This window comes from Cupressus sempervirens, chromosome 9 (genome assembly GCF_028749045.1).
Source record: "Cupressus sempervirens isolate cs-2001-9-10 chromosome 9, ASM2874904v1, whole genome shotgun sequence".
Classification (NCBI taxonomy): domain Eukaryota; kingdom Viridiplantae; phylum Streptophyta; class Pinopsida; order Cupressales; family Cupressaceae; genus Cupressus; species Cupressus sempervirens.
The window spans coordinates 146,149,728-146,170,357 of record NC_143126.1 but is presented as its reverse complement, the minus strand read 5'-3'; the positions used below and the strand labels follow the sequence as shown (position 1 = coordinate 146,170,357).

At 34.6% G+C, this 20,630-nt stretch overlaps 1 protein-coding gene across 2 annotated transcripts in view; it reads right to left on the bottom strand.

The window, feature by feature from the left end:
* Nucleotides 1–20,630, bottom strand: part of LOC149537931 (kinesin-like protein KIN-7N) — a 148,182-nt gene that overhangs the window by 11,457 nt on the left and 116,095 nt on the right. For both annotated transcript variants that reach the window (XM_089799345.1, XM_089799346.1), the window contains exons 16-17: nt 20,210–20,299; nt 5,301–5,438 (exon numbers count right to left, since the gene is read on the bottom strand). In XM_089799345.1, the coding sequence (XP_089655471.1) occupies nt 5,301–5,438; nt 20,210–20,299 (228 nt within the window). The remainder of the gene's footprint in view (nt 1–5,300; nt 5,439–20,209; nt 20,300–20,630) is intronic.

The following is a 20,630-nucleotide window of genomic DNA, read 5'->3' as shown; positions in this document are numbered from 1 at the left end:
GTCCCCTCTAGGTGAAGGTATTGTTCACCACAAACCGATTGATTTGTGACATGTGCTTAACCACCTACCGTGGATCCTTAGCTTTGGTTATTTGACATTGACTAACAACTCAAGCTTTTGGTGTAACGACAGTGGATTCCAACAAGTGATATCAGAGTGTCAGGTTACAAATTCAAATCCCTCTAATCATGTTGAAGGGGGATTGTTGGGAGGAAGGTACCTTCGTGCCCTCTAGGTGAAGGTATTGTTCAGCATAAACCAATGGATTTGTGAAATGTACTTAGCCACCTCCTATGGATCCTTGTCACTAGTTGTTGTCACGTTCATTCAAAGCACGAGCTTTTGGTGTAATACCATCAGTGATTCCAAAAAGCAAACAACTATGTACAGCTTGCTGGGATGTCATGCAGTCTTTGCAATACTCTTATAGTCTTTTCAGCATGACGTACATGACGCACACCTTTGAACATAGACACAACACCCTTTGGACACGGACAAGGCATACCTTCAAATGAGTGCATGACACCCTTTTGATTTGGACACAACACCCTTAAGACCCAGACACAACACCTTACACATACGGTCAAGACATACCTCCAAACGAGAACGAGGCATACCTTTTGACGCAGACAGGACATTCTTTTGACGCACGCACGATAGCCTAGGGACGCGAACAAGGCACAACTTCAAACGTGATCAAGTCATACCTTCAAACATGAGCACAACACACTTATGATGCAATCAAGGCACAACTTCAAATGTGATCAAGTCACACCTTCAACCATGAGCACAACACACTTCTAATGCAATCAAGGCACACCATTGGACGCAAACACAACACCCTTCGGACATGGTCAAGGCATACATTCAGAGGTGAACATGACACTCTTAAAACACAATCAAGGTAAGGAACTTAAGGCTATCGATTTTTGCTAGATCTGGAACAAAAATTTTGAGACATTGCACAGTTATAGTGGAGCTAATTGCACAAAGGCACAAATATAGAATTTCACAAAACATATCTCCATGATAACAGTATTTGAGATTCGCAAGTAGATAATTCCCAATGAAACTATGAAGTGCCAAAGTAGGTAGGATCTTGCACCTCTAAAACGACAAATAAGCTGAACTCTAAGAGAAATTCACAAATACAATGAAAACATATGATTGTCATGCCTACAACTATGCCAAAGTCGGCCTTATAAATGGGCTCTACGAAGTCTCCCAAAGGGTTACAAATAGGCACAAAGGATATTACTTTTAAGCTTTGGGACCATACAAAAATTAATTTTAATTGAATTATTTAATTATTATTTTGACCCTCTTTTATTTTGTAACTATAATAATTAATCAAAGAAATCCTTTATAATATTATTTAACTTTTGGGATAACTTAATTTATTAATTTAATTCACTTTATTAAATTTGGGGACATTATACATACTATTTGAAGGGAAATATAATCAAGGGCAAAAATTAGAGAGGGTATGGAAAATATTGTGACTAGCCTCATTTGGATGGTGAGGGATTTCATTTGGCAGTTTAAATTGGAGCAGTTGTCTTGAAACCCCAACCACAAACAAACCACTTGGCTGTTAAGAGGTCTTGAAGAACTAAAACCTTCTACAACTTCATTTTGGAGTTGGGGACAAAAACCTTCAGTTCCATCCAAAGCATCATCACAAAGATCTCACATTGGAAGCGGTTTTGACTGAGATCCTCTCAACTTTTCCAGACATGGCAACTAGCTTGCAATGTTGTTGAATTATTTGAGTGCCATTGTTACTGAATTTCAGGGTTTATTCCTACATTCCATTGTTGCTATTGTGAGCCACACGAGCCCATTGTCTAGCCATAGCATTTAGAGGGAGATTGCAACTATAAGAGGAGATTTTTATGCTGTCACGAATGCTGATCCTGGTGCAAACCCATATATTCTTGTCATCTTTTGGATGCACCAACATTGAGAGATCAGATATGACATAACTTACGGGTCCTACATCACAATTTCCCACCTTTAATTGGGAGTGCCAACATTGAGGGTCAGATCTAACGTTGTTCATTACTAAATCTTGCATTTCCAACCACCTAACTGCATTTCCGGAGCTATCACAGCTGTATCCTTCCTTCTGTATCGCCAAGAGCTCCATCTCAACCAGTTATATAAGTCTGATTATAATCTGATTTGGTCATCCATACACTGGTAAGGTATGTTTCTAAGTTGGAGATTCATCATTGACAAAATCTATAATTGCTAGCAAACTTTGATTTAATCTGAAGTCAATGATTTGCCAATTAATTTTGCAGAATTTACAATATATGTTGCTCCCTTCAATCCTATCATTGGTAAGAGATTGCTATATTCTAAGATCAATTCTAATGGGCCCTATCTGAGCATATTTTAGCAATCTAGAGTTATATCAGACAGAATAAAGAAATTAACATGTGTAACAAATATATTTCCAAACTGCTGTTGGAAATATATTCATGTTAAATCCCAGCATTTTGAGAGTTTGATGCCATTCCCATTCAACTTTTTATTTTGATTAGGATTTATTTTCAATTCATTTTGCAGTTAAAGTTTCCTTTTGATCTCCAAAATATCATGAAATACAAAAAAATCATGTATTTCTAGAATATCCATATAAAGGGTATTTCCAGTAGTTTAAGAAAAATAACAATAACAAATTATAAGTTTTTTAAAATTCCATGCATATCAACAGAAATGCCTGTGCAGTACTTTATCTGTATGTATTCCATTGTGTTTATGTGAATTTTGTTGCATTTTATTTTTGTGCTAACCATTGACAAATGTATGTGACCATCAAGAAATTAATATTAACCTAGATGACTCATTGTCAGGAAAGAGGTGCTCTGTGCCATATCAAGCATTAAAGTAACGAACCAAAATCACTACAAGTCTAGGCTTAGAATAATATCAAGAAGAAACCTGCACAAAAAAGTTGGATCCCACAATGAACAAACTGTTACCTTAAAAAGAATACTTAGACACACTTGCAAGTAATTTAGCCTACAAATTTCAAATACAATAAAAACTAACAAGTCAAAACTTGGATGTTATCTGGGAACTGTACCTCAATTTAAAAATATTAAAAACATTCAGATGATAATCTGAGAAGCTTGTGCAGCTAGAAATATTGTGCCCCTGACATCTAAACAATGGGATTAAGTGGAAGATTCACCACTATTGTACAAAGTAACAGAGTGGAGAGGCAAATGACAGGAAATATCTAGGTCAGAGAAAGTGCTGTTTCTGGATTCAATTGTGTACAAGGATCAACAGTAATAATTAACTCGTCATCATCAAAGATGACAAGAGAAATACTACAGATGTTATGAACCAACCTGACTATGTTTCAAAAATAACAAGTATTTTCTCTGACAGAAATAGCTATTAAAATCATTCACACAACACATGCTCAAATATTTTAATTAAAGTTAAACCTGCATAGTCCTCCTCCTTTGAAATTAAAACCAGTAAAGCTTGTGTCCTTCAAAAGAGGTGACACCCAACATCTCTGGCGCTCCCAGAATCTGCAAAAACAGAACAATAGACTCTCTGAACTACAACTGGCTTCTAATCTTCCTAAATTGATTTCCCCTATAGTTGGCAAATCTGAGTCGTTCATCAAGGATTTTGCACATTTCATTGACTTTATCAAGGATAAAAGGCTTGATAGCATGGATATCTTGATAAGCTTTAACCTGACCTCTCTTTCCACCAAGGTCACCATTCCTAATTCTGTTGACCTGGCTATGGGTTCCCCTGTTTCGGCAGACATCACTAACCTTTACATGCAGCTCTTTGAAGAAGTTACTCTTTCTTCCCTTTCCTCTCAAACAGATGTGGCAGAAATACTATTTGGATGAGACAATGTTTGTTGGCAACATTGTTTTCAGGAGCCAGAAGAATTCTATACCTACTCAATAGCATAGCACAATGCATTTCCTTCACCAAAGAGCTTGAAACCACCAATCAATTCTCTTTCCTAGATGTTCATCTCATAAACATTTCAAATAGCTATCTAGGTCAGAGAGTTCATTACAAAGCTGCCCATGCCATCCTCAACCTTCACTCTTCTTCTCATCGCTACCCTAGGACCACTGCTTTGAGAATTTTCAACCATCTCTCTAAATCCAAAACACTGATGCAAGAATCTTCCACAATTGAAACCAGAAACATAATACTCTCTATTTCATGGATTGTGGAAGTCTCTTATCACTGATCTACTTTACATTCAATACTGGAAAATTTCATGTCTGTCAAGCATAATCAATGCTGTTGCAATATTTTCTAATTATAGAAATAGGTTGTCAGAAATGTGTGTATCAAGCTATTTATGTGTTATTGGGTGAACTGCAAGCCCTTCATCAATGAACAGCTGAACTTTGGATGAAGAACTGATGATGACAGCATCTCGAGCAAGCAAAGGGAAGGAAGGTGATAAGGATCGAAGGAAGTTGCAGGCACACGTTGACAAGGAGGCAGAGAATATAATTGGTGGAGTAAGATTGGATATGGACAGAGCAGCTGGGAGATTTTACTGAATATATTTTGCACAAGCTCAGGAATCCTAGGTTGCGAATTTCGAAATTTAGGCCCTTGGGGTTTGCAAAGCAGGCAGACAAGGATGATGTGGTGGAGGTTCACAGACATAAAGAAGATATAGATAGACCTAGGCCAGTTCGTCAAGCAATGCAATGTCTTCACTATCACAAAATCCCTTTTGAGAGTGGCCTTGCTCTCATTGACAATCGGCACATTCCCACTTCATGGGTATACGGTGGGCATTCAATAATGGACAGAGGCACAATTGGATTGCTACTTTGGAGAAACATCAAATAAAATTGAAGAACCAAACCAACCTCTTTAATTGCTTCAAGATGGGTAACATCCTTCATGCTCAGCTTCAAACTACTCAAGGTTAGAAGAAATCAAGTAACATGCAAAGACCAAGCTCATGGAGGCCTAGAATGAGCTTTAACATTGCCAGTCTTACAAGGCAGCTCGCAGGAACAAATGTTTAATCCTTTCAGTGTCATCTATTGTGCGGACATAGAGCTAGTACTATTTGTATTAGCAATACTTTGTATGAAACATAATGAATGGGCTCTTTAAAATGTTGGAAATTTTTAGTCAAAAACAAAAATTGTGACCCTGGACAAGAGCAAATTCTTTCAGCTAACAAATATGTCCGTTGATGTCAAGTGTAGAAGAGTATGGTGTATCATATCTCTTGCAATGTACAATAAAACAAAAAAGAGAAAGACAATGCTGACCTGAAAATATGATGACGAGCTCATTTGATCTTCTTGGCAATTCAGTACACCTTCACCCAACTTCCGTGAAATTTCTTCAAGATCAGAGACTACCAGTTTTAGTTCATCGTTCAACATAATTTGACTTTCAAGACATTTCTACAGTTCAAAACAAGGACAAGTTAAATACAAAACAATGCTAGTCAATGAATATGCACAACTGCCTATATAATTGGTGCTCATAGGTAAAGCCTAATTAAAAACATCAGTTGTAATCATGAACATTCTTCAATGATATCTCACAGAAGCAAACAAAATACTAATTATAACATTACTGTAAATCACAAACAATGCAACAGACACATTGTTGTACTTTCTTTCTGATGTCACAAATAGAGTAAATTAGTCAGAAACAGACAAGCAAAAGTGAGAATTTGCATAATGTCCCCCTTTCATAAGTATCGTGTGCAGAGGTTAACCTTTCAGCTAGGGTGCCATAGGCCAATATAGAGTGCTGTTCTAAATTTAACCACACAGCTGTGCATGAAGGATTGCACAAATTGCACTGATGGCTGGAAAAACTACATCCTTTTGAAGATCAACTCAAGGTGAAAGGAAACAGTTATGGCAGCGCTAAACGATTTTGATGATATTCATAAAATGATGACAGAATTCGCTTGGAAGACTCTAAGGGGCCAGTCCCGTGAAGGGAAGTTTCCGAAAATATTTCAGCGGGTGCTATTGAGTTTTTTTAGCATTATTTTGAAGTTGGACGTCCAATGAATTTTGTAGTCAAGTTTATTCTTAAAAAATTAAAGCCCCATAATTTATGGAAGCAGGTGGCCTCATAAAAAAAATATTTAACATATTCAATTTACTTACTAGATAAATTAAAATGTTTAAAATATTTATTAATAAGAATTGGAAATTATTATATGATTGACAAGTGGCAGAAGAGAATCTTAAGTTGGTGGCACAATTTCTAGCCCCCCACCTTTTCCAGCCACTCAAATCTTGACAATAAAAAGTAGAGGCTGCCATTTTTGAGGAGAAGATTCCAATTAATCTTGCAGAAAACTTTTCTTTGGCAACCTGTTCCATTAAAATAGACCCTGCAGCCCACCTCATGGGTCCGCACCCTAAGTGAACCTAAAGGAGGACTATCTATTCTCAACTTGCAGAAGCTCAAAGAAGGCTTCGTAGCAGTAAAATCAAATTACCTACATATGCTTGTTTATAAAGATCATCTATATGACAATATCTTCTTCAATCATTGTATGACCTCCAACTGGAAACGCACTTCATTCCACAAGGATGCATCCCCGGGGTATTTACCTTGTTCTAGTACAAAGGACCAAACAAGGGCATCTTTTTCCTATCCCCCATACCATCCCCATGGAGTTCGAACAGGTACCATCCCTGAAACATCGTTTTCAAGTCACGAGGAAACGGGGAGACGACGATGTCGTCCCTTGCCCGTCCCCACAATTGCTTGTCATCCTCTATTTTCAAGCGAGGTTGGTATGACAATAAAACACAAAAGAAAGCAACTTTTTTTAATTTTTACTTGACTATGCAGGGCCCACATGGCTTATAGATTATATTAGATATTAGAAACCCTATTTTGACTATCAAATAACTAAAAGAATCTTATTTGTAGTTTTATTTTTATCAAAGTTGCATAAAGGATGAGGGACTATAGAGCAGCAACAATGAACAAAGATTGCATTTTGGAGTTGCAAAAGCAGGTTTAACATTCATATCTTCTTGATTCTAAGAATGTATTTCAGTTTCCTTGGTTTTTTGTTTCAAACTTAGTTACCATTTGTGCCATTTTGTATTTTCTTTGACAACATAGATATAGTATTTTAAATGAAATATTGAACTATGATTTTTCTTTTTTGAACTTGCAACACTATATTACATTGCAAAATTTCAAAACACAAGCAGCAGTAAGAGTGATTATGAGGGAAGTAGTGATAGCATAGATGTTGCTATCGAAGAATCCATAGTAATACGAGGATGCGTCCTCCCAAAAAGACCTAACGTCTCTAAAACGGGGACTGGGGGACTTTGTTCCAACTTCTCCAGCAGTGCCACCAATCTACAAGTGTTCTAACAGATATAGGGAGATGCCTCGACATCCCTTAAGTAGACATGGGGGAATCCGAGCAACCCCTAAGGGAAAAGGAGGAGAGCACAAGTTCCTTGACCCCTGTAGGAGATGGTTTGGTGTCCCCCCATCAAGTTATCATATCATACTATTATTTGTAATCATCTTTGATGAGATACTCATACTTTTGATATCTATGACTATTACTATTTAATATTTATATAATAAAACACTTCCATTTGTCAAACCGAGTAATTTAAATTTTAATATTTATAGTTCAATGTTTCACTTTCATGTTCAATGTTCAATGCAATGTTCAAGTATTTAAATTTTAGTAAATTAGTATTTTACATCTTTTTATGTCTAGTGTTATACATGTTTTCATAACTAGCATTTAAGTACCATACGTATGGTATATAGTATATAGTATATACAAACCCCCACTACCCCGATGTCTACCCCCTACCATCCCACTGTCATCCTCAAATTAAGGTCCCATTGTCCCCCCTATGTGGAAACTAGTCCTGACGTACCCCCCTCCGCCAAGACGGTGTAACTACAAAAGAAATTCACTTTATCACAAAGAAGAAGATCTAGTTAGGCTCTAATATTATGTAAAGGAACAAAGGATCTCTAACAAAGTAACACAATGAATGATTCTAATATTGCCCAACTGAAAGTCTGATATGAATGATTGTATATTAAAATCCGATATTGACAGTGATTGTTTAGTACTAATTCAAATGCTCATAATTAATGCTACAATTTATATGATGACCTTCAAATAAGACTACGAGTTAAACTAAGATATAAACTTCAGATCAAATGGAGATGTATTTTTGTGTTATTCGCTGCAGAGGATACTTGTCATTGTCGTTGAAATTAGTGATGTTCCTCTTAGGAACGATTATTATAAATAAAAGGGCAAGAGTCACATTCACGTAGAGACATGACTCTACATGGTTATTGCCATGTAGGGTCATGTCCCTACATGGACATTTTTGTCCAGTCAAACGTACCATAATCATGATTAGTTAATGGGCTCGATCACATACAAGTTGATGACAAAGATATATGCAAGATGCCCGATCACTATGAAGGGTGCCCGATCAAGGTAATAGTAATATTGGGTGAGTTCAAGAACAAGACTGAAATGATGCAGAATGCAGTAGTAAATCATATTAGATTGTTTATCAATTGTGTAAGTAAATATATACATATATAAAACTCTTATTTACAACAAGCTTCAATTCGAGTGAAGCTACAACATTAACACTCCTCTTAGCGAGGGAGAATGAATCATCAATATTCTATCACTATAGTAATATTCTCTTGATATGTGCTGTGACAACAAAAATCGTTGATGTCTATTAGAACAAGTTATCTAATTTCCGACACTCTATGACAAAAACTTAATGTAGTCTAATAGATAACCAAGTAATTAGAATGTCATGATCTATATCATGATCTACGACACTACGGGACAACTATTTAATGTATTCTATCACGATACATTCATTATCATGACTTCGGCACTCCAAGACAACTTAATGAGCTTATCATGATAACAGGTCAAGTTGTTTTTAAGATCGTCACCTTACAAATATATCAATGAAAGATTGGCACCTTTCATTACATAAACCGCATATCAAAGATAATAACTCTTTTAACATAGAAAAAATTAAATGAATATGTATTTATTAAATTAAATATGATTGGAATGTATTCTCACGAGTTACAATAACATTTTAATCATACCATGTCTACCTCTAAAATGTTCCACTTTTGGTTCAGAGAGAGGTTTAGTGAATATATTGGCAATTTTCTCATCAGTGCTGATGTAAACCAATTTGATGATGGTTTTGTCCACCATATCGCTGATGTAGTGATAGGTAATCTCGATGTGCTTTGATCAGTTGTAGAAAACTGAATTTATTGATAGCATTATACAACTTTGATTATCACAATACGTAATAGTTGGGTTTAGAGATTTCCCATATAATCCAACTAGTAACTTCCTTAACCATATTGCTTCTCTAGCTCCCATAGAGGTGACCATATATTTGGTTTCAATGGAACTCTAAGCAACTACTGACTACTTCCTGCTAAACCAAGATATCAACAGATCCAAGGCTAAAACATCTTGTAGTACTTTTAGGGTTGATGGTACTATCGGCCTTGTTAGAATCGGAATGCCCTTGTAGTTGAATCTCAACATGATCATATTTTAAGCCAAGTCCAATGGTACTACCTAAATATCTCAAGATGACATTAACATATAGAACAAGAATTAGCATATCACCCTCTGATATTTTGAAATATATATTAGGATCAACTTCATTCTTGGAGTATCCTAATGTGGTAAGATAACAGTCGATCCTTTCGGACCATGTCGTAGGAGCTTGTTTAAGGCTGTAGAGAGCCTTCTTTAATTTACACACTTAGGAGTTCTTGTCAAGAGTGAAAACCTTCTTATTGTTCTTGATATATTTCCTCATCAACAATACCATCCAAAAAGGCAATCTTGACATCCATTTTATGAATCTTCCAAACTTTGGATGCTCCAATAGCAGTTATTGTTCTGACAAAGGTGTAGCGAGCAATTGGAGCAAATTTCTCCTCATAATCAATCCCAACATCTTGTAAAAATTCCCTGGCTATGAGTCTGGCTTTGTGCTTTTCAATACTACCATTTGGTGCATGTTTGATTTTAAATATCCATTTAGAGGAGACAATTGATTTGTCCTTAGGTCTAGGTACAATATCCCAGACATCATTTTATAATATACATTGATATTCTTTGAGCATTGCATCTTCGAAGCTTGGCATGTTAAGGCCTCTTACACACTTGATGGTTCAAATTTGATGATTTCAGACAAAAGACCAATATAGAAAAAATGACTTCTAGTTTTCTTAGTTTCTCTAAAAAAAATCATCAAGTTCTACATTGTTTTCTTCAATCATCTTTCTTGCCCATAGTGATATTTTCTTGCTATTAGGGATTTCAACATTTTCAGTATATGATGATAAGGGTTCATGATTTGCTAAACAATTCTCCCTCTAATTCTCAACTAATTATGTAGTTGAATCCTCATTTTATACTTCAATATTTTTAAATAGGTTATATGCAATATTTTCTTCAATTTTAACATCTCTTCTAATTTCAATAATTCTAGTTCGATGTAAAATCTGTAACCTTTGGAGGATTCATTATACACAACAAAAATGTCCTTCGCAAAGGATTCTACTTTCTTAAGGGACATGAATATATACAAGATAGCCAAAGATTCTCAAGTAACTTGAATCAACTTTGTTTCCTGTGAAGACTTCTTCAAGAGTTATAGTTTCTAAGATTGAATGAGGACATCTATTTTGGATGTATACTGATGTATTTGAGGCTTAAGCACAGAATAAGATGTGAAGATTTTGACCATGGATCATGGCTTTAGCAAATTCAATGATAGTTCAATTTTTCCTTTCTGCAACTCTGTTCTATTGTATATTATAAGGTTCTATATACTCCCTCTTAATCTCAACAAAAGTGTAGAACTCTTTAAAGTTCTCAAAAATGTATTCACAACCATTATCAAATCTAGAGTCTTAATTTTCTTTCCACTTTGAATTTCCACTAATATTTTAAAATCTTTAAATTTTAATAATACTTTGTCTGCTTCCTTAAGTTTTAGGAAATAAGTTAATGGACCTGATCACATACAAGTTGCCGATAGAGATATATGCAAGATGCCCGATCACTATGAAGGGTGTCACATCAAAGTAGGTATAATATTGGGTGAGTTCAAGAACATGATTGAACTCTTATGGAATGCAGTAGTTAATCATATTAGATTATTTATCAATACTGTAAGTGTGTGTGTGTGTGTGTGTGTGTATCTATCTATCTATCTATATATATTTAATTTTGGTTTACTACAGGCTTCAATTGGACTGAAGGTACAACTTTAACACAAGAACCTCGGATGGAAGTAGTATAAAACAAAGAATCCTTGATTATAATTGGTGGACTACAATAAGGAAAAAAGCTTGAATAATTAATATAGCTGACTAGAAGAATTATTTCCGATTTTAGCATTTGATGATTTTATTACTTATGATTCTTCTTACATCTAATTGCTTGCATTTTCAGTTACATTCTCTCCTGCATTCAGCCTATTGTGGAAGTCATTAGATATGCTAATACTAACTCTTTTAGCCTTGGAGATATTTATGAGACTTTTGATAACATGCTTGGATAGATCAAGCATGTTATTCATGCCAAGGACCCCAATTTGGGGTTTTTTGAGGAACACCTTAAGCCCATTGTGACACAAAGGTGGAACATAATAAACACCCAACTTCATAAGGCAGCCTATGTTGTCAATTCTAAATGGTATATACCAAGGCTTGGGAGAGTGCCTCCATCAAGAGATGAGGAGGTGATTCCCAATTCTAAAACCTAATGTTTTACTTCTCAATTTAAATTTAAATTTTCTAATGCTATTGTTGTCACATGTTAGAAAGCTTTAAGTTTTAATTTTTAGATGTTATTGTCATCATTAATCATTATTTCACATTTGGTATTTTTTTACTTGTTCAACATAGGTAAAGGGGGGCTTCTTCAAGGCTCTTACAAACATGTGTAATGAGAGAGATGTTGGTAGTCTTCAGGCGTAGTGGTTTGACTTTGTCAATCTTCATGTTCCAACCTTTAAAAGGCCTGAGGCAAAAATAGATAGGGCTACATTAGCTCAAAGGAACTCTATTAGATGGTTAATACGGCATAGTAAAGATACACCTAAGGTGAGATTTTTCGCCATTCATCTTCCACTACAAGTCGTGAGTTCTTCTTTTGCAAAAACAAATTGGTCTATACATAGCTTCATCCAATCAGTTAAGAAGAACAATCTTACCTCTAAATGATTGGAGAAGTCGGTGATTGTTCACAGTATATTGCACCTACAAGATTCACAGACTCCTCAGTACAGTCAAACTCTGGCATTAAGTTGGGATCTTAATCCTGAGCATGCTAAGCAGGTTAAGGAGGATGAGACAACTCCAAAATTGCTTAGGGTTCCTTTGGATGAGGCGCCTCTACCTACCCCTACCACTGACTCAAAGAATGATCACGATGATAATGCAAAATTAGATTTAGATGTATATTTGTACAGGATAGCCATACATTTGACATATACTCTTTGGTGTTTGCAAATCTAAAATTTATTTTGAATCTTGATTATCATGGGCATGAGATATCTTATTATGGAGTTGAAACATCTTATTAGTATTTTAGTTAGACTATTTTTTGTGTCATTTAATTTCATGCATGGTATTTGGAGCCCTTGGGCATTCTTACTACATGTATGCCATGCATGCATGTATGTATGTGACAATACTTAGTATTTTATTGTATTTTATTTAGAATACGCTTTATGTCATTTGATTTCATGCATGATACTCAGAGCCCTTGGGCATTTTTACTACAAGCATATCATGTGTGTGTGTGTGTGCGTGCGTGTGCGTGCGCGTGCGTGTGCGTGTGCGTGTGCGTGCGTGCGTGTGTGCGTGCGTGTGCTCGTGCGTGTGCGTGCGCGTGTGCGTGTGCGGGTGTGTGCGTGTGTGTGTGCGTGTGTGTGTGTGTGCGGGTGTGTGTGTGTGTGTGTGTGTGCGTGCATGTGTGTGCGTTTGTGTGTGCGTGTGCGTGTGCGCGTGCATGTGCGTGGGCGCGTGCATGTGCGTGTGCGTGTGCGTGTGCGTGTGTGCGTGTGTGTGTGGCAATGAAAGTATTTAGGATTTTAATTTTGTTCTTTTCCATTTTTTATGTTACATGTATTGAGCTTTTAAAATGTCTAGGATGAATAGTTTATCAATGTCATATTAAGCACATTTTTAAATTCTATCTCTATGCATCAAAAATTCCCCTATGCTTTTAATCGTAGTTTTTTGAGGTCTTGTCCCCTAAATTTAGGTTTGGAATTTTACCCATACCAGAAACACCTCCTTGTCCCAGAAACTCTATGGAAAGTAGGAAACACGTAAATGTATCTGGCATAATTACTTGCTTCAAAGGAATTTTTAAGGAAATCAGTAGGCACAATCTCAACTAATGATTGTTCTTCATCTTTCAGCAAAAACTCATCGATGTTTGTTGTGTGTGTCATAGAAATCACCTTGAAACTTAGCAACAATTTCTGATTTGGGAAACAACAAATCAGTATGTGATACTAATTTACTAGAAGACCTTTCCTATGTAGGATATTTATCATCATAAAAATCAGCATTCTCATTTGTAGATGCTTTATGTACTTCATCTGCATGTTTCTCAAACTTCCCATAAAAAATTCTACAAACCTTGCTTTAAGTTTTTCTTCATCTTCTTCAGCAAATAGAGGAAGAGTTATCATATAAAATTGATTCTTTACAAAATCAACCTTGAGGTGTTCCCTTCGATGGTAGTATGTGCATTGTTCATCAAACATCCTAAGCATTTATTAGACAATTCAAAAATGTAAAGATGTTTATTATACTCAAAAAATCATGGACAAAAGTAGATATTGAAAACTCATTAAAAGATTATAAAATTGGACTATACACCAAGAATTAAAAAACCTTTTAGTGAAACCTTCAACCACTGTGCCAATCTTCAGCCTTGTATTGTAAGATCATCAAAGCTACGCCATCAAACATATCAATGTATTATCAAAATACACTGAACCTTATACCTCTATAGTATCCATATTGCATTCATCTTTCCTTACTATTTCTTACAAGTTGTTCTATTATCTTTAAAAAAAAATTTAATCTTCAATACCAGCCCATTAGTACTTTTATATACAAGTGTCAATCTTGTCGATAAATATTTCAATACCACCGAAGCTTTTGGGTCATTTACAATCACTAACTCGCTCCATAAGGAATTAAAAAAGAAAACCATCACTTTGCACCATCCGGCACAAAAAGAAAATGTGGAATGTTGCTTTTCCTCATCTTAATTTTGCCTTGACCACAAAGAGCATGGAAAATTTCAGCCTGCCTTAAACCTTTGACTTAATAAATTAAAGTGATGTTAAATACTACCTGTAAGACATACACAACAAATACTTGCTAAAACAAAGCATAAACATATTTTTACTGCATCACCTTGGATCTTAGCTTTTGATATTATAAAAATTAGTGTCATTTCATTGGCACCCATAAGATTCATGCACAAAAGTTTGAAAGCAAAGAAGGGAAGCATTCAGATTATTTCAATCACCTTTCTCATTCCACCTTGGTTCTCTATGGGACCAAGTAATTAGAGTTGTTTGTTGTTTACCACATAGATTAATTGATTAATGCACACAGATAATAGATAAGAACAACAACAGCAGTACTCCTTTTATCATTTGCATATGCCAAGACATTACATACAAAGCCTAAGATGATTTACAATGATCCCAAATGGGGTATAAATACTTTCTGCCGAACCTTCCCGAAGGGGTCCATCGACTACATAACACTACTAATCTACCCGTCAGCTACCAAATCTTTACCGATAACATGAACCCGTCGGCTACAAAATCTTTACCGACAACAACACCCTGTCGGCTACACAATATTTACAAATGACATCTCCCAGGGAGTAGGTTTCTAGATAACGACTCACTAATCCATGGCCTAAGCTATAAGCTAATACTGCTTCCTCCCTAAGTCTTTTACCTCTTGATTGTTTGTTGAAGTTCCATATTGCATTGTTTCACATAGCAGCCAAATTTTTACAAGGATAGGAAGTTTTACATTAGCATAGAGCATAAAATGTTTGTGAACATAGATTATCCGTTGTTGGAGATACTTATTTTTCTTGTCAATAGATGTTGTCAACTTAATCATTCTCCTCTAGTACGAGTTTCGGTAACATCACATCCAAATTTTTGATAAAGATTTTATTGCCTCCAAATAGCTAATGGATTTAGTTGTCTACAGATACTTGTGTCATATTTAGGATTTAGGAAAAAATACCTATTCCTTCTTGGACATGAATAGAATTAGAGATTCGATTGAATCTCTTACTATCTCTACCATATTCATTCGAACTCTCACTATCTCTACTACACTTGTTCAATGAATACTACTTATAGAGACACATGGGGTAAAGACAGGGTCTCTATGTATTAGCGGTATATCAAATGGACTTCCACTTCCAACACTAATAGAAGTGGGTCTACGAAAATTTAGCTACAAGTCTGTTGATGTGAGTTTTGTTCAATTACAACGTATAGAATCGAATATATAGTATTCCAACATGAAATACTAAATATTCAACTCTCTTGAATAAGAAGTCTCATATGTTGAACAATATCTTAGGATTGTGTGTCAAATGAGACAACGTCAAGGTTCCTTCTTAATGTGGTCTTTCACTCAATTTTAATGTGTTTCTTATCACAAAGGAACTTAAACTATTCATTTAATGATTATCAACTTTGACTCTTAACATCTCTAAACAGTTTGAACCAAACATCCTTCAAGTAATTTTCCTTTGTTTTTTCAACATAGTTTCCATCTCCACATGCTACTTGCCCCTTGTTTTCTTACCATTTCATTTGAATTTGGAGAAAAAAGAAAAGTTATTAGAATAAACACTCCATCTCCGAATTCAGCAAGAGGTCTTGACTTTGAATCCTTGGAGGGTGTCAAAATGCACCATCCTTCGAGCTTTTTCTCTATATTTTTGAATTTCTTCAAATTGGTCTTGAATCTCCATTTTTGTGAACTCATTATTATTTATCTGGTTTTGATCATCATTTTGCTCTTCCTTGCACAAGCTTGAAGGCTCAATTGCATTTTCATCATCATCAAAACAAAGAAAAGATTAAGGGGATGAGAAAATTTTGAATCCTTGGACGGTGGCAAAAACCATCATCCTTCAAGAAATTTTTCTTCTTTTTTTTTTAACTTTTCCATACATATCTTGCTTAATCCTCCTATCTCATTTTCAATCGATGCTCTCTTTAATTTGTTTGAATTTGATTTTCATTTACTTGTGTTGTAGAGGAGGCAAAAGTCTTTCCTTCTCAACGATTAGGGATACTAAGAGGGTGGTGTGTCCTGCCATCCCTCTAGAACTTTACACTACTTCACAACTTCACCTCAAAATAACATCATTTTGCACTTTTCACTCACTCCTCCAATAATTTGTACTTGAAACATTCTTTTAAAAGGACAGAAATTTCGATGAGTATTAGATTTATGAATCCTATGGTCGAATTCCAACCTAGTGTTAGGATCTTTCATTTGGAGGTAAATTCCCAAATTGTGCAAGTTAGGATGTTTCACATAGGTTTCAACTTCATGGAGTTATAATAAATATTCTAGATTTTGAGAGTTTCTTAAAAAATTCAAACTCGGCTAAATTTCAAGGTTCACCAAGCGTTTGCCAAAATTACCTCCCACAATCTTTCCTAGCTTGCTAAGGTGGAATGACAACTAAAAGAAGTATTTTCAAAAGGTTTTAAATCATTTCATCAAAGATCCTTTGATTTCAACTCCACATCCTTGACTAACTTATCCCAACTCAACTCTCACTCACATCCTAGGCCAAAGTTGCCCAAGCTCATCTATTCCACTTCGAGACATGAAAATTGTTAACAAGACCACTACTATTACTACAACAAGAGTGAGTCCCCATTTGCAAAGGGGCAATGATGTAAAAACATCATAACATGTCCTTATAGATCTTCCATAGAGAACACTCTGGTAGGCTCACGTGGTTACAAAGCTAGGAGATTTTGCAGTACCCACCCGTAGTTTGTTTTTCAATTCATATTTTCAAATTCTATTAGGCAAGTTTTCATGCATGTGTTGGTTTATTAGGTGATACTTGACTTAGTAGTTGTATGAGACATTTTGTGCGCTCAATTGATGGTTATGATTACTTGTGTAGTGATGATACTTTACATGCTCTTAGTTAGTGATTATAGTTGTTTTCATAATGATGTCATACTATGCACTTTCAATTAATGATTAAACTTAACTTCATGCTGATTGAATTCATATGTTAGGATATGATGTTATTTATTTTCATAGTTTACTAGTTGTACTTACCCCATACTTGTATGTATATGGTTAGCATGTATGTTTTACACTTATGTTTGACGTGTCTATTGTAGTTGAGGGAGGCAATCGTAGTCTCCCGCATATCGAGAACTACATTATCTACCACTCTTGCTATTGTATGTTATATATAGATATGTATTTGTACATGCACGTCTTTTATGCAAGATTGTAGGTATCGAGAATCCCCTTCGCTAAATTGTCAAGATGAGCATGTCATATTGTAATATCTCAATGATAAGAAGGGAGATAATATTTGAGGTCCAAACCCCGACCTAAGCCTCTATTGTTTGAAACAGAGGACAACTATCTGACTAGTACTGACTTGTGTTTGTCAAGTTGAAGTGAATTTGTTGGATTATGTCATATATTTATGTTGCAAGATGTGGTATTAAATCAACTAAGAAAATTAAATAATATTATTTTAATGATAAAACTATTATATTTATGGGACTGGAAAATTAAAATATAACAGTATTTTATTAATTAAAAAATAAATTTAAATAATTAATATATATACTTAATTTGGAGACTTAATTTTAAAAAGTTTCATTATAGAAGTTGAGAATTTAATTAAATAATCGAGAGAAAAGAAAGTTTAGTGCATAATTGATTTAATAATAATTAATTATGAATTGCATATAACTAGTGTACTATAAATATTAATTATCAAATCAAAATATTAGTTGCACAATTTAAAAGTGCATGTATAATTAAATTGACAATGAAAAATAAATTAATAAAAGTAAATCCGCATACACTAGGGAAAATTAGTAAACTGAAATATTTATTATATAATTGTAAGTTGAGTTGCTTTATTTAGAAATTGTAAATTACAAACTGTAGAGAGAGCTAGGCTTTCTTTAGTAGAGCCTTTTGTGGTCATTTAGCACAAAATTTTTTGAGTCAAAAAGTACAAGTTTTGGGTAATTTGGAAATTGAAGTTAAAAATTATTTCCTAAAGTTTACAAGTATTTTGGACAACATGATTTACCCTGCTTGTCTCAAGATTCAGCTGGTGGATTTGAGGTAAAAATTGGGAACCTTTGCAAATCTCTCCTTCTGAAAAATCATTTGGTTGTGTCTATTAGGCTGAGTGAATTTGATTTTAGAAATTATGAATGAATTTTGTATATAAATTTGAAAAGACAAATTTAGGCTTTTTTTGTGTTGTCTTTCAAAATAATGAGAGAATAAAACTGGTTGAATCATCAGATCTAGTGATATTTTGATTTGAAAACTATTAAAACCAAACTACAATAGATTCATTATCATTTATTTTCTAGCTTAAGTCTAATGGATATGGTTCAAGCATTGTTTTGAATTAATAAGATCGGATATACAAAGTGTCAAGCGTAAAAGTTATCCCGTGATTATGAAGAAATAGGCCTCATTTTTTATAAGCCACAAAAATCAGGAGTCCAAGGGATGTACCTTTTTCCTACATTGTGGGTGTCCACATGAAATTTACGAGGCAACAAAAACATTACTTGACCTGCTCTGCCTCCTACAATTCTAGAATCTGTCATCACTGACATTTCTCTACAAGAAATTCATGCTTGCACTTCGTACACAGTTTCAGCTCAGTTGATACCAAATAGCAAATATCAGTTCATCGGAGAAGCAAGGATTATAATTCAAAACAGAAGGTGATTATAACTCTTCTTTGTAAAAAGTGGTAAACATTTACAAAGATGAAGGTGATGGCGAACTATTGCAACTGCATGGCTGGAGACGTAACTGCATAAGTTTGTCACAGGAGCCTATTTACCAGTATTACATTTCCTTTGATACTAGTCACTGAAATAAATTTAAAACTCCGGAATACCGTGCCGCCCGTATTGTTAGGCCTGCTTTCATATACTATTTTATATTTAGCCTAGGAAATCATAAAACGAAAATAAATACTATATTCTCGAACACATATATACATGGAAGAAATTTTTTTCCAAATTGTTTCCAATCCCTAAAAAATGCATCAAGTAAAATGTAGTCTAAAAATTTGATGAAATTTATAAGCAAATCCATTTATAGGCTTGATAATAAAATTATATCGAAGTAAATTGTATTAAAAAAAACTAAGATGGAATTTAGAAAGACAAGTCATTTTAAGATCTGCAACAAAAATTCCATAGACCTGCACACCTTATCGAAGAGTTATTCTTAAAAATGCAAAAGAAAAGAAATTCTATTAGTCAATCCCCTTCTTGCAGTCCTATAAATCCATTGAATTGTCATAACACTAGTCATAACCCACTAGAAGTTCGGAACTAGATTCAATTATGGATAGTGTCATCTATCGAGGATTTCCACGCCAAGGGTAAGAGTTCCAATTACAACACTGTGTATAACACCCAACATGTAATGAATGAAAAGTATCATCTGGCATGAAAAATATTGCATAATAACAATTATAGTTAATACAACTTACACATTTTATTCATAACACAAAAACTCAAACCTACCAGTTCCTTGAAGCCCATGTAATTCTTATACATTTCAAAACAATGCACGCCATAAAAAATTGTGAATGAGTAAACATTCAACAAAAAATCCAACTGTTTCATATAAAGATGACCTCTGAAGCTCAGGTCCTTAATCAAATAAACTAATCGATGACAGCACCAGAAAATACATTCTAATAGAAATTTATTTAACTCCTCATTTTTACAACACATATCCATGAGCAGTTGACTGAATGGTTGAAGAAATGCATCAAATAACTAATGCACACCTCAACTTCTTGTTTATCTTGAAGTGCCTTCTCCAACTGCTCCTTCAAGCTTTCAATTTCTTCTTGGTATTCTTCACCAATGCCATGAACCTATGACCACAACAACACAGTAACATTTTGTTACAAACCTTGTCATATATTCTTTATCATGTTAATATAAAAGTTTAAGATTTTCTCCCAAATCCACATACATTTGTTAGGAACTGCAATGTAAACTTTACAATGCAAACAATTCAACTTTATAGAGTTTCGAATGACAACAGACTCAATGATATAATATTTAACATTACAAGCTGAAAAACAGACAGCTGGCCTAGTGTGTGAAACAAAATTAATTCGTGTGTTGTTTGCACAATTTTAGTCACTTCATTTAATTATTCTGCCTGCAAATAATCAAGAGAAGTAGACCAAATTTCTTTGA